The following is a 13,501-nucleotide window of genomic DNA, read 5'->3' as shown; positions in this document are numbered from 1 at the left end:
GTTTCATTGATTTCTGCTCGAATCTTGATTATTTCCTTCCTTCTGGTGACTGTAGGCTTTTCTTGCTGTTCTTTCTCTAATTGTTGGAGATGGCAAAACAAGCTCTTAAAATAAAATTACTTGTTTACTTTAAAAAAAAAAAGTATATGACACTTTCACATTTCCTCCTAAAATAGTTAAAGGTCATATTATTAACAGATAGGGAGACTTTTCTTTTTGAATATTTCATTTCTGTATTGTATGAATTTTTTAAGTATTGGGAAAGGGTACTATAAATGGCATGGAACCATCATACAACATTCAGACTAGATGATTGCTATGATCTCTTCCAAACCCTTAGTTCAGGAACTCTTTCTTTGAATCCTGTTGTTATTAAGTCAGTGGATTGATTGTCTGGGTCAGGGCCATTAACACTTTGTGGCTCTTACTTTGTGTTCCAGATCTGTGCCAGGCCATTCACAGTGTTTCGCTGGTGCCCTGGGGTCCGCATGCGTTTCAAGAAGACTGAAGTATGCCAGACCTGCAGCAAATTAAAGAATGTCTGTCAGACCTGCCTATTGGACCTAGAATATGGTATGTTTGCCCTGTCAGATCTAAAAGTAGAAGGTACAGGAGCTCTAGACAACAAATTAGTCTTTTTGTTTCCCACTTCTCACCCTATCTCTGATCTGACCCAGGTTTTTTTTTTTTGGTGAGTTGGATGAAAATTTACAGAGCAAATTCATCTTCCATTCAGCGGTTCACATACACTTTGTCTCATGCCACCATTGACTGTAATCTTCCACAGTGCAACAGCTCTCCTTCCACTTTCTCCCCATAGCCATCTCTTCCTTGCATCTTTCCCTCCCATGTACTCCTGTCCCCTGAGCCCTGAGCTGTCTCCCTGTGCATGCACAGCCCTCCAATCTCCCATGATTGATCTCTCCAAGGAGTGTATCTACCTAATGTAAATGTCTTTTGTTTGGCTAGAAGCCATGGGAGTGGGTTCAGTTCTAGACCTGAAGTACAGCTAGGGGCCATAGTCTTGGGTTTCACCAGCCTCTGTCAGACCAGCAAACCTGGTCACTTTTTTTTTTTTTTTTTAATGATTTTGAGTTTTGTTCCACATTGTTCTCCCTCTCTATCCAGGATCTCCTACATAGATCTGCCTCCAAGTGGTTGATGGTGGTAGCTAGGGACAATCTAGTTCTTCTGGTCTCATAGTCATACAGGCTAAGGATTGTATGGTGTACCAGTCTCTTGGACTAATTGTTTCCATGCATCTTTGGTTTTCTTCATTCTTCTTTGCGCTGGAGAAGAGAGACCCTACACTGCATCTAGATGGCTGCTTGCAAGCTTTTAAGTTCCCAGTGGTCTGACCCAGTTTTACAATGTAGTCTGCCTTTCCCAGGAACAGGAGAACCATGCTAAACCATTCTAGTGTCCTCCTGAATAAGAATTTTAGAAAAAGGTGGAAATTAATCAGAATTGTCCTAACCACCCCCATACATGGGTCTGTAGCAAAACAGGTAAAAGCTATTAATCCTATGATATGGGCCTCTTTCTAGATCCACAGGTTTTTTTCCATAATCACAACTTGAAGCTTACAGACTGATTCTGCTTTATATTTTTATATAAATTGTGTTGTTAGGACAAGACCTTGTTATATCACTACTGTTTCAAAGTAACAGCTTTGGGAAGTTATGTATTTTTAAATAGGAGGTGAGTTTTTGATTTTAAATAATTACTCAACAAGGGTGTTTCATACATCAAAATAGAAGAGGGAAATGTGAGTTTATGTATGGTAAGTTCAGAAACTTACTTTGTTAATGAGAGTCTTGCCACATACTGTTTAATATTATTTAAATATTTGTTAAAGGAGTATTTTGAATTTAGAATAGAATGACTTACATGACTATGACTGTGGTACCAGCCTAAAGGATCTATAGTACTAGTCTAAAAATAAACCGTGTTTTATACTTATTTTAAATTAAATCTTGTAATATTAAAAATCAATACATTACAGGTCAAATCTAATGTAATCAAAGTTTGTTCCTCTAAAAGATTTTCTAAAATATTCCTTTCATCAAATTTTATGACAGTTCAGGAATTTGGCTATTTCCTAGAATGCTCTGTAACCATATAAGGCTGATGGTGCTGAGACTTTGAATAAAAATGTAATAAAGCCTCTGGTACCAAATGGGAGACTGGAGAAAGGAAGGGTGATGAAATGTTGTATACTGTATATTAAGTACAGTAAGCCCCTGGGTTACAGACCCAGGGTAGTACTTGCCCTTTAATGTGATGTAAATTTGCCCTCACTTTCAAATGATTGCACCAACACCTATTCCCAACAAATTCTTCATCACAATCACTTTCACTTGCTGCATGTGCAGCTTTGAAATCATTAAAAAGGCTTTGAGCTTTTTGCACTAAAACCAAAACCAAACCAAACGCGTTGCCATCAAGGCGATTCTGACTCATAACTACCCTATACGACAGAGTAGAACTGTCCCGTATGGTTTCCGAGGCTGTAAATCTTTACAAAAGCATACTGCCTCATCTTCGTCCTATGGAGCAGCTAGTGGGTTCAAAGCACTGACCTTTTGGTTAGCAGCTGCATGCCTTAGCCACTATACTACCAGAGTTCCTTTCTTGCATTAAAGTAAAGCTAAGTAAGAGCAGTATGCCCCTGTTCAAACTTGCACACACAGTCAGCTTAAAGACACTCTTAGAAATGGATCTCGTGCATAACCTGGGGACTACCTGTATAGATATGTTTTAAACATACCTGCATTTTTTCCCTCCTGTCGTTTATACAAGGCCTGCCCATCCAGGTTCGTGATGCAGGATTGTCTTTTAAAGATGACATGCCAAAGTCAGACGTCAACAAAGAGTACTACACACAGAATATGGAAAGAGAGGTTTGCTGCCACTTCCTTGATGTAGCTTTATATTTGATACAGAATTCTTAGTGGATTGATTGTCTTATCTTTTGAATGTGTCATTTCAAAATTTGTATAGATTTCTAACTCTGATGGAACACGGCCAGTTGGCATGCTGGGGAAAGCTACATCCACTAGTGACATGCTGCTCAAACTGGCCCGGACTACACCTTACTACAAAAGGAATCGACCCCACATTTGCTCCTTCTGGGTGAAAGGAGAGTGCAAAAGAGGAGAAGAGTGTCCCTACAGGCAAGAGTTGAACCATGTTTTCTGTATTTACTTTCATATGCTTAGTTAGCAAGAAATGGAAGATGCTAAAACCAAAAAAAAAAAAAACCCACTGCCATTGAGTCAATTCCAGCTCATAGTGACTATATAGGACAGAGTAGAACTGCCCCATAGAGTTTCCAAGACTGTGTATCTTAACAAAAGCAGACTGCCTCATTTTTCTCCCGCAGAGTGGCTGATGGTTCAAACCACCAATCTCTTTGTTAACAGCTAAATGCTTTAACAACTGTGCAACCAGACCCCTTTGGGAGATGTTAACTTACACTATTTCTGCTTTAAAATTCTATAACTACTTTACTGTATCTCATGTCTTGGAACTCTTGTAATTAGAAGAACTTGATTAAATTATAGTTTGCTTATAACTGAGCCTTAAAAACTAATTTGCTGTGTTGTATAATGTAGATAGATGTTGATCCTGTGAAAATTTCTACCTGAGATGTAGGTCTTCACTGTCATGTTATAAATGACTTGAATCTGATGTATAGATAAAGTTACATTAGTCCAAATTCTTAAAAACTGTGTGAGTATGTTTCAGTCAAGACTGCTAAGCATCTATAATGGGAGGGAGTTCTTAAGTTGGGGGTTGGTTAACTCGCCCCCCCCCCCCCCTCAAGCCCTCAACACAGACAAAAATTATGTGCCTTTTTCTGGGGCTGTGTCCATAGCTTTAATCAGATTCTTAGTGGAATGCAGGACCTCACATAAACATTAAGAATCACTGGTGTAAAGAAAGGTAACCATTTTTCCCCTTTTGTTTTAGGGTGCACTGCACCAAAAGCAGTGGTTTATTCATATGGAAACTATGGGACCCTTGATGGCTATTTAAATGGCTTAAATGGATGCTATTTTAAATGGTCAGGAGCTCGGGTGGCATAGTGCATAAGGCATTTATGCTAACCAGAAGGCTAGCAGTTCAAACCCACCAGCCACTCAGAAGGAAGATTGAACAAGCTACTTCCATAGAGATACCACCTTGAAAACCCAAGGAGGGGTGGTTATGAGTCGAAATTGACTCAGTGGCAGTGAGTTTGGTTTTTTTGCTTATAGGTGGTCAGGAAGTCCTTGTGTAAATGTAGTAAATCCTCTGTTTTGATAGTAATCGTAGTAATTTTTTTTTGTAATTATATAGTGCTGTGACTATGGTTTCTTGTTCAAAAGTCATTTTAGAGACTTTGATATTGCAGCTACTATTGGTTGATAGGGGAACTCTGGTAGCGTAGTACCTAAGCCATTTGACCGCTAACCAGAAGGCTGGTGGTAGCCACTCCTCAGAAGGAAGATTGGGCAATCTACTCCCGTAGTGATACCACCTCGGACACCCAAGGAGGGGTTGCTATGAGTTAGATCTGACTCCATGGCAGTGAGTTTGTTTTTTTGTTGTTGTTGTTTATTGGGTGATAAGGAGCTCTAGTGGTTTAGTGGTAAGACATTTGTCTGCTAACCAGAAGGTCAGTGGTTCAAACCCAACAGCTGCTCTGTGGGAAGAAGATGAGGCAATCTACTTCTATAAAGATTTACAGCCTTGAAAACCCAGTGGGGGTTGTATGAGTCAGAATTGACTCGATGGCAGTAGGTTTGATTTTTTTTTTTTAATTGAATGATACTTACAAAAAAAAATCTTTTTCCTTTGTCTTACTTTTGTGCATTATTTTCGCTTGATCCATAGACATGAGAAGCCTACAGATCCAGATGACCCCCTTGCTGATCAGAATATTAAAGACCGATATTACGGAATCAATGATCCTGTGGCAGATAAGCTTCTAAAGCGGGCTTCAACAATGCCACGTCTGGACCCGCCAGAGGACAAGACTATCACCACACTATATGTTGGTGGTCTGGGTGATACCATTACTGAGACAGACTTAAGGTTTGTGGGTATAATTTTATGAGCTCTTTTAGCTTTCAGTGGCCCTGGAGTAATTTGTCGGCAGAAACAGAGGCAAGCATAATAATTCTATACAGAGTGCATTTTTCTTTAGCCACTCTATAGTTAGTATCATGCTGATTTAAATATTTCTAGAATTGTAATATATGATGCCAGAGTAATAATGCTTACTAACGGTGCTGCTTCCATCCTTGCCTGTGGTAATAATTACATGGGGTTCTATTAGGCCTAATACCCATTAGAATTTTTAAAGGATGGCACATGTCTAAGCATGGTTAATTATACAGGGGAAGGGGAGCTTTGAGATTACAAAACCCTCAGGTTTAAATGACTGGCTTTCTAAAGAGACTGATGTTTGGTAAATTTGTATTATGTTAGCTGGATGAGACATTTGAGCAGATAGTGATGGAATTTACCTCTTCCAAAGAGATGAAGTGGAGCAGAAACTCCTTTAACTTCACAGCCTGCCCTTGGTAGCCTGTCTCCATGACACCCTGGCTAAGTGAGCTAATTAATCCCCACATGTCAGCAGACCTTTTCTTTAGTAGGCCAGATAGTAAATACTTTAGGCTTGTGGGCCATATATAGTTTCTGTCACATATTGTTCATCTTTTATGTTTGGCACCCCTTTAAAAATCTGAACGTTCTTGGCCCATGGGCCATAACCCCTGATATAGGGCCTAGGGTTAGGACTCTTAAGGAACCAATTGGAGCCTCCTTCCTCAATAGTCAGCATCCAGATTAGGCTAAGGTAGGAGGTGCCAGGAAGGAGCCCTAGTGGTGTAGTCGTTAAAGCACTCAGTTGCTAAATGAAGAGAGCTTTTGTGGCTCTGCAGGAGAAAGATGTGGCACTCTGCTTCTATAAAGATTTACAGCCTTGGAAATCCTATGAGGCAGTTCTACTCTGTCCTGTAGGGTTGTGATCAGTTATAATCAACTCAATTGACAATGTGTTGGGTTTTTTCCTAAAACTAACTAAAAAGTTAGGTAATTATGGGGTCCACCTGCTTGGTGGTGAGTCAGTGAAAGAGTTCATCCATATTCAGTCTCTTGGGAGTGTCTGTGTATTGTTGACTTGTTTTTCTATGGCTGCATCCTTTTAGAAATCACTTCTACCAGTTTGGAGAGATCCGGACGATCACTGTTGTGCAGAGACAACAGTGTGCTTTCATTCAGTTTGCCACAAGGCAAGCTGCAGAAGTGGCTGCAGAGAAGTCCTTTAATAAGTTGATTGTCAATGGCCGAAGACTGAATGTGAAATGGGGACGGTGAGACCTAGATGATTTTTAAATATCCTCATTGAGATTTGAAAAAAACTCATTATCTGGTGACTAATAAACATTTAGGAGCTCTGGTAGCATAGTGCCTAAGGCACTTGCCTGCTAACCAGGAGGCTGGCGGTTCAAACCCACCAGCCACTCCTCGGAAGGAAGGTTGGGCAATCCTACTTCCATAGTGATAACTGCCTCGGAAACCCAAGGAGGGGTCGCTGGGAGTCGGGGCCGACTCGATGGCAAATAACAACAACAATAAACATTTGGCAAATAGGCTTAAATGAGTAGGAGCCTTAGAAAGAATTTATTTTTCCTATTGGATGTTGGGAGAATGATACTTTGAAAATTTGTTCAGGGTCTTGTGTAGTAATCTCCTTTGCAGGTTATTTTTTGTGACCAATTTTAATAGGGCAAGTATTATGCTAGGGAATGGAAAGTAGACTTCAGTGTTGACAAATTAATTATATCTAGATTCTGCCCTCTGTAGGTTGATTTTCTAGTGGAGATGCTAGAATGGAATGACTCACTTAGGTTTGAAAGTGATGATTGCATAAAAGAAATACAGGTGAAAATGTCCTAAAGTTCAAAGTGGAAATGAGTTTCCAGCTTAGAACCTGGGAGAGAATCACTGATGGCAGCAGCTCCCCTTATGGTGCACTTTCTATGTGCTGAGCATGGTGCTAAACAAACATATTTTGCCACTTCTAATCCTTACAACAGTTCTAGCAAGTAAGTTTGGATCCCTAGTCTTTCTAGCTTCAAAACCTTTGCTCTAGTCCACTCTGCACTGTAGCATTTATGGGGAAAGAATATTTGTTGAAGAGGAAGCAAAAAGTAAAAGAACCTCACTCGAGTTCAGAATGTGAGAAGCAGAGGTGTGAGATGAGGTGGATAAAGTGCTGATGATGTGTGTGTCTGTCTCCCAGATCCCAAGCAGCCAGAGGAAAAGAAAAAGAGAAGGACGGAACCACAGACTCTGGAATCAAGCTCGAGCCCGTTCCAGGACTGCCAGGAGGTAAGTGCACGCTGCTTCCTGCCTACTTAGCTTGTCGACTGCAGATGTTCCATCTCCCCTGATGTTCCTCTGCCAGATGAGGTGTCGAACCTCGTCCTGCAGCAGCTCTGTTCTCCTAGCAGGATCTTGGAGGAGATGAAAGTGGGTAGAAGCAGTGTTGCATAATTGCACTCCTCTCCATCCTTGGCTATTTTCTCTCTTCCAGCTCTTCCTCCTCCTCCTGCAGCAGAAGAGGAAGCCTCTGCCAATTATTTCAACCTGCCCCCAAGTGGTCCTCCAGCCGTAGTCAACATTGCCCTGCCTCCACCCCCTGGCATTGCTCCACCCCCACCCCCAGGTAACTTCCATCTTCCTTCTTAGTAAATGAACATGACTTCGTTAGCCCAGAGAAAATCCTTATGAAAGTTCCATCTTCACACCTCACCATCAAGTCTAAACCAGCTTAAATTCTTTTAAGTTTTCCCTATATATGTTTACAAGTAAACCTAATGTTTGTTAGAATTACAGAGCAGGGGTTATTGGACTACAGTAATCTGTCACCATTTATACCCTGTTCTAGACTAAACCCAAACTGATGTCCTCAAGCACTCTTACTCAAAGTGTGGATGGTGAGCATGACATTTCACCTTCATCAAGAAAATCTTACTATGAACAAACTGTCACATGAACCAGACAGTGTGCTTGGCAAAATAATTAAGTTACATTTTGGCTCAAGCTCTTTATCTTGTTGGTGTCCAGTAATAAAGAATTCAGGACCAGCACTCTGTGTAACATGCCCCTAGACAATGTCAGTGACAGAGTAAACTGTGAGTAAATCATAAGTACCCAGTTCTTCTGTAGTATAGTTCCCATGTTCTTTGAAGAAAGCCCTGGTTCCTGAACACCCTCCACTGTGGTATAGGACACTGAGGTTAATGATACAGAGTCTGGCTGGTCAGCATGATTTCTTCTTGCCTCCCAAATACTGAGTGCATCTGCCCCCGTCTGGTGGGATTTGGCATGCTTGATTCCTAGCAGGGCTCGGAAGATAAACTAGCAGGTACCTAGACTGCTGTACAATTTTTTTAACTTGGACTTGGGGGAAAGGTCTCTAAACCAAGGAAATAATACAGATAGACAGTCCAAAGCCAGTCTTGTGAGCTGGTATTTTCTTAAATCCCTTGTCAATTGGATTTATGTGCTGGTCTGATATTAAGATTTTGGGATATCAAGTATTTTCAAGACAACTACAAGCCTGACAGATTTGTTCTTTTCCCATCTGCAGGTTTTGGGCCACATATGTTCCACCCAATGGGACCACCCCCTCCTTTCATGAGGGCTCCAGGACCAATCCACTATCCTTCTCAGGACCCTCAGAGGATGGGAGCCCATGCTGGGAAACACAGCAGTCCCTAGCACATTGTCACCACTCTTGGGCTATGGAAGAAAGGGCGCTTAAAAATCCCAGTAAATGAATCTTGGAATAAATATATTTTTTCTTCCTTTGTAGTTTCCATGGTAGCTGAATGTGTTCAGATATTGGCAGTCAGAGAACTACAGCCATACTTTCCTACATGTATTCAAAGGACTTATGGACCTCAAATAAACTGCCAGTAACACATCTGGTTACTACTATAACATTACTAATAAAACCGAATGGCTGTTCCTCTTATCTGTGTGAGGGACAAGCCACTGGTGAACTGAAATGTCCAAGAGTTACCATCCCAACTATATGTTCATTTTGTATCTTTTTTTGGGGGGAGGGGGGTAAGGGTTGGGGACTTGACCTGCAGTGGGGAAAAAAAAAAAACGCCGACTTTTGACCATTTTTATGTCCATTGGATATTTTCCTTTTTATCATCTAAAAAAAAGAGATGACTAGTACTAATCATTGTAGTGGCATGAGTGTGAGAAGTCGCACCCTCGGAAAGATAAATAGAAACCAGCACCCAGCACAGCCAGATCTTCTCTTGTCCTCACTTCTTACTGAAGGAAATCTGGCTGATAGTTTACTTCTCTGTGCCACCAAAAAAAAGACAAAATTACTTTTTATTCCTCTCAATCATATGGAAATGCAAATTTCATGGAGCTGTGTATCATCGAACAAGCCTAGTGTCTGGGATTGAAATTCTGTTCAAGAACTTCCTATAAAACACCTTAACTGTGAAACGAAAAGCCTTGGAGTGTGTTTGAAGGGAAGACTTGACTGATAGCTGGGACTCTGATCCGCAGCGCTCACCTTCGTGCATCTTCAGCATCTCCTTTCCATTCCCTGCTGTTGGGCCAGGGACGATCTGTTTGGTTGTAGAATGTTTGAATATAACTGAATTGTAGATGGTAAAGGAAATGTGATGTTGTGTTCTGTTTTGTTTTGTTTTTAAATGATTAAAACGGGTCAATTTTCCAAATGTCATGGGTTTATTTCTAGATTTCCGTTTATCTGTGGGTAGCCGAACCCGAGGACAGTGGAAATTGGAAACAAGTTGTATAAATGTGAATGGTTTTTAAATCTTGCTTTAGACTGGATTTTTATCTCTGTATTCATCTCATACTAATAAAAGGGCCCAGACTTTTTTAGAACTTAGGCCAAAGGTGGGTGGTGAAGTTAAGATAATGCACAGAAGGCAGTTAGCACAAAGGGCAACTCGTGGTTTTTTAATAAGTGAAAAATCCTCACGTTATACAAGTCATTTGGAAAGGAAACAGAATTCATCTACAAATCCATTTCTCCTGAAACCAATTTCCTGTCACACGTACTTAAGAAAGGCTCATGCTCCACATGACAGCCTGTTTTAGCTTCTTTGGAAAGGTGGTTTTCCACTAGAGGGCTTAACAAACATTTCTTTTTTTATTATTTCAAAATCTAGGAACACTTAGAAAATGTCATTTTATTTATAGTAGTAATTGTGAAGTATTTTCACAACCCATTTAGTTTTTTGGGTATATTGAGAGGTTTTTTGGTTGGTCTACTTTCGAGCATGTAAAAGGTTTGTATCCAATTTACCTAAAAGGCATATGTGAATCCTATGTAGATTTTCATTAATTGACAAGTTCAATGATTTTATATGCATGTAACTGTGTCCTATGTGTTCTTGCCTTTTTGAGGAAGAGGACATTATAATTTTTGTGCACAAATTACAGATGTTTTTCTAAATTAAAAGTCAAAGCAGTATAATGGTGGTACAGAATAGGGGCTGTCCAGTCCGTTCTGACTGACAGTGACCTTGTGTATGACACAACAAAACACCACCTGTTCCTGCACCATCCTCAGAATTGTTGCTGTGTTTCGGCCCATAGTTGTAGCCATTGGGTCAATCTCTCCTACAGGTCTTCCTCTTTTTCATCTTTCAAGCAAGATGTCCTCCAGGGACTGGGCCCTCCTAATAAATCCAAAGTATGTGAGATGAAGTCTCACCATCCTTGCTTCTAAAGAGCATTCTGGCTGTACTTCTTCTGAGACAGATTTGTTCGTTCTTCTGTCAGTCTATGGTATATTCAATATTCTTTGGCAACACCATAATTCAAAGATGTTATTCTTCATTATTCCTTACTGTTTAGCTTTTGCATGTATATGAGGCAGTTGAAACTACCATGGCTTGAGGCTGGTGCCCTTAATCCTCAAACTGACATCTTTGCTTTTTAACACTGAAGAAGTCTTTTACAACATATTGGCTCAATGCAATATGACATTTGATTTCTTGACTGCTATTTCCAAGGGTATTGATTGTAAATGCAAGTAAAATGAAATCCTTGGCAACTTAAATCTTTGCAGCATTTATCATGATGTTGCTTATTGGTCCAGTTGTGAGTAGTTTAGTTCTCTTAATGTTGAGATGTAATCCGTACTGAAATCTGTCATTTTTTATTTTCATCAGTAAGTGCTTCAAGTCCTCTTCACTTTCCTCTAGCAAGGTTGTGTCATCTGCATAGTTAATGAGTCTTTCTCCAATCCAGATGTCACATTCTTCATATGGTCCAGATTGTCAGATTATTTGCCCAGCATACAGATTGAGTAAGTATGGTGAAAGGATGCAACCTTGACACACAGATTTGAAACGATATAGTATCCCCTTGTTCTGTTCACATGACTGCCTCTTGGTCTGCAGGTTTCTCCTGAGCACAATTAAATGTTCTGGAATCCCCACTCTTTGCAGTGTTATCCATAATTTGTCATGATCTACATGGTTGAATGCCTTTGCATAGTCAATAAAACACAGGTATGCATGTTATCTTTCTATTCTCTGCTTTCAGCCAAGATCTATTTACATCAGCAATGATAGCCCTCATTCCATGTCCTCTTTTGACTCTAGCTTGAATTTTCTCTGTCAATGTGCTGCTGCTACCATTTGTTCATTATTGTCAGCAAAGTTTTACTTGTTTGACATTAATGGTATTATTCGATAATGTCTGCATTCTTTCGACCATCTTTCTTTGGAATGGGGTGCAAATATGGATCTCTTCCAGTTGGTTGGCCAGGTACTTGTCTTCCAAATTTCTTGGCATAGACAAGTGAGTGCTTCCAGCATTGCATCCATTTGTTGAAACATCTGTTGATATTCTGTCAATTCCTGGAGCCTAGTTTTCACCAATGTCTTCAATGTAGTTTGGATTTCCTCCTTCAGTACCATCCATTCTTAACCATATGCTACCTCCTGAAATAGTTGTGCATCGATCAATTATTTATTTATTAATGCATTTTATTGAAATATAATTTATATACAAGTACACAAAACTAAAGTGACATGGTCAATGCTTTTTTTTTTTTTTTTTTTTAGTGTTCTCTCCCTCCCCTCCCATTCCTGGCAACTAACAGAGAAAGTTTCTCTCCATATATAAACCTTTCCTTGACCCTCCACAACAACGAACTAATACTATATTTGTCCTTCTGTGATTGACTTATTTCACTCAGCATAATGTCCTCCAAGTTCATCCATATTATGCAGTGTTTTGCAGACTCTACATTATTCTTTAGTGCTGCATAGCATTCTAGTATGTGTATGTACCATAGTTTGGTCATCCACTCTTCAGCTGATGGGCAGGTAGGTTGTTTCCATCTTTTTGCTATTGTAAATAGGGCTGTGATGAACATGAGTGTACATGTATCTGTTCCTATCCTGGCTCTCACCTTTCTAGGTTATATACCTAGTAATGGGATTGCTGGGTCACATGGCATCTCCAATTCCAACTTTCTAAGGCAATTGGATTGTTAATTACTTTGGTGTTGAGGCTTTGGAGTTTTCCATCAATCTTAGAGATAAGTCCCTTGCCAGATACTAATTATCAGCAAATATGAATTTATTTTTGTCATGCTTTTTCATTGTGTCGATTTCTTTGTTCCATATAATTTTCGATGCTGAGCCTGTTTTGTTTATGAATCATGTTATCACTTCCTTCACTGCTATTGTTTTAGTATTCGCTGAATATTTATGCTGGTCTTCTTTTTTATTTTGATGTGAAGGTTTATCCTTTTTCTTTGAAGTTACCCTGTGATTTATAGTTTTCTTCCCAGTGTAGCACAGTCCATTCTATCTTGTAGTTGTCTTGACCTCCCTACCATCTAGAAGTTCTGTAATGACAAAGATTTTTCCCTCTTTTTGGTTTGTAGTTGTCCTCATTTGTCAATTGGTGTCTTTGGTTCCCTGTTTACAATCTTTCAGGCTTGTTTATTTTGCATCCTTCCATAGCTGGGTTGGTTTTTGGGTTATATCATCATGTGTGTTAATGGTCAGTTGTTCTTTGTTGTTGTTGCTTCTCTGTCCAAAGGGCTCCCTTTAGCATCTTTTGTAAGGTTGGTCTGGTTTTAACAAATTCCCTTAATTTCTGCTTATCTGGAAATGTCCTAATTCACCATCATATTTGAGGGGCAGTTTTGCTGGGTACATATTCTTGGTTGGAAACTTTTCTCTTTCAGTGTTTTATATATATCATCCCACTGTCTTCTTGCCTACATGGTTTCTGTTGAGAAATCCGAGCTTAGTCTTATTGGTTGCCCCTTGTTAGGTAACTTTTCATTTTTCCTGTGCTGCTCTCATGATTCTTTGTCTTTGGTTTTGGTGAGTTTGATGATGATATTCTTCGTGATTTTCTTTTGGAGTCTGTCCTGTTTGGGGTTCATTGGACTTCCTGAATGGAT

At 39.8% G+C, this 13,501-nt stretch overlaps 1 protein-coding gene across 1 annotated transcript in view; it reads left to right on the top strand.

The window, feature by feature from the left end:
* RBM22 (RNA binding motif protein 22) overlaps positions 1–8,784 on the top strand; it is a 15,494-nt gene extending 6,710 nt beyond the window's left edge. Inside the window, exons 4-11 of the mRNA XM_007943625.2 lie at positions 441–573; positions 2,803–2,903; positions 3,004–3,176; positions 4,882–5,082; positions 6,204–6,368; positions 7,301–7,389; positions 7,595–7,726; positions 8,654–8,784. Of these exons, the coding sequence (XP_007941816.1) occupies positions 441–573; positions 2,803–2,903; positions 3,004–3,176; positions 4,882–5,082; positions 6,204–6,368; positions 7,301–7,389; positions 7,595–7,726; positions 8,654–8,784 (1,125 nt within the window). The remainder of the gene's footprint in view (positions 1–440; positions 574–2,802; positions 2,904–3,003; positions 3,177–4,881; positions 5,083–6,203; positions 6,369–7,300; positions 7,390–7,594; positions 7,727–8,653) is intronic.
* The last annotated feature ends 4,717 nt before the right edge of the window (positions 8,785–13,501 follow it).

The sequence above is a fragment of the Orycteropus afer genome, unplaced genomic scaffold, assembly GCF_000298275.1.
Source record: "Orycteropus afer afer isolate SDZICR_OR568_19922 unplaced genomic scaffold, OryAfe1.0 scaffold00110, whole genome shotgun sequence".
NCBI classification, from domain to species: Eukaryota; Metazoa; Chordata; class Mammalia; order Tubulidentata; family Orycteropodidae; genus Orycteropus; species Orycteropus afer.
The sequence above is the reverse complement of the archived record's forward strand: the minus strand, read 5'-3'. Positions and strand labels throughout refer to the sequence as shown.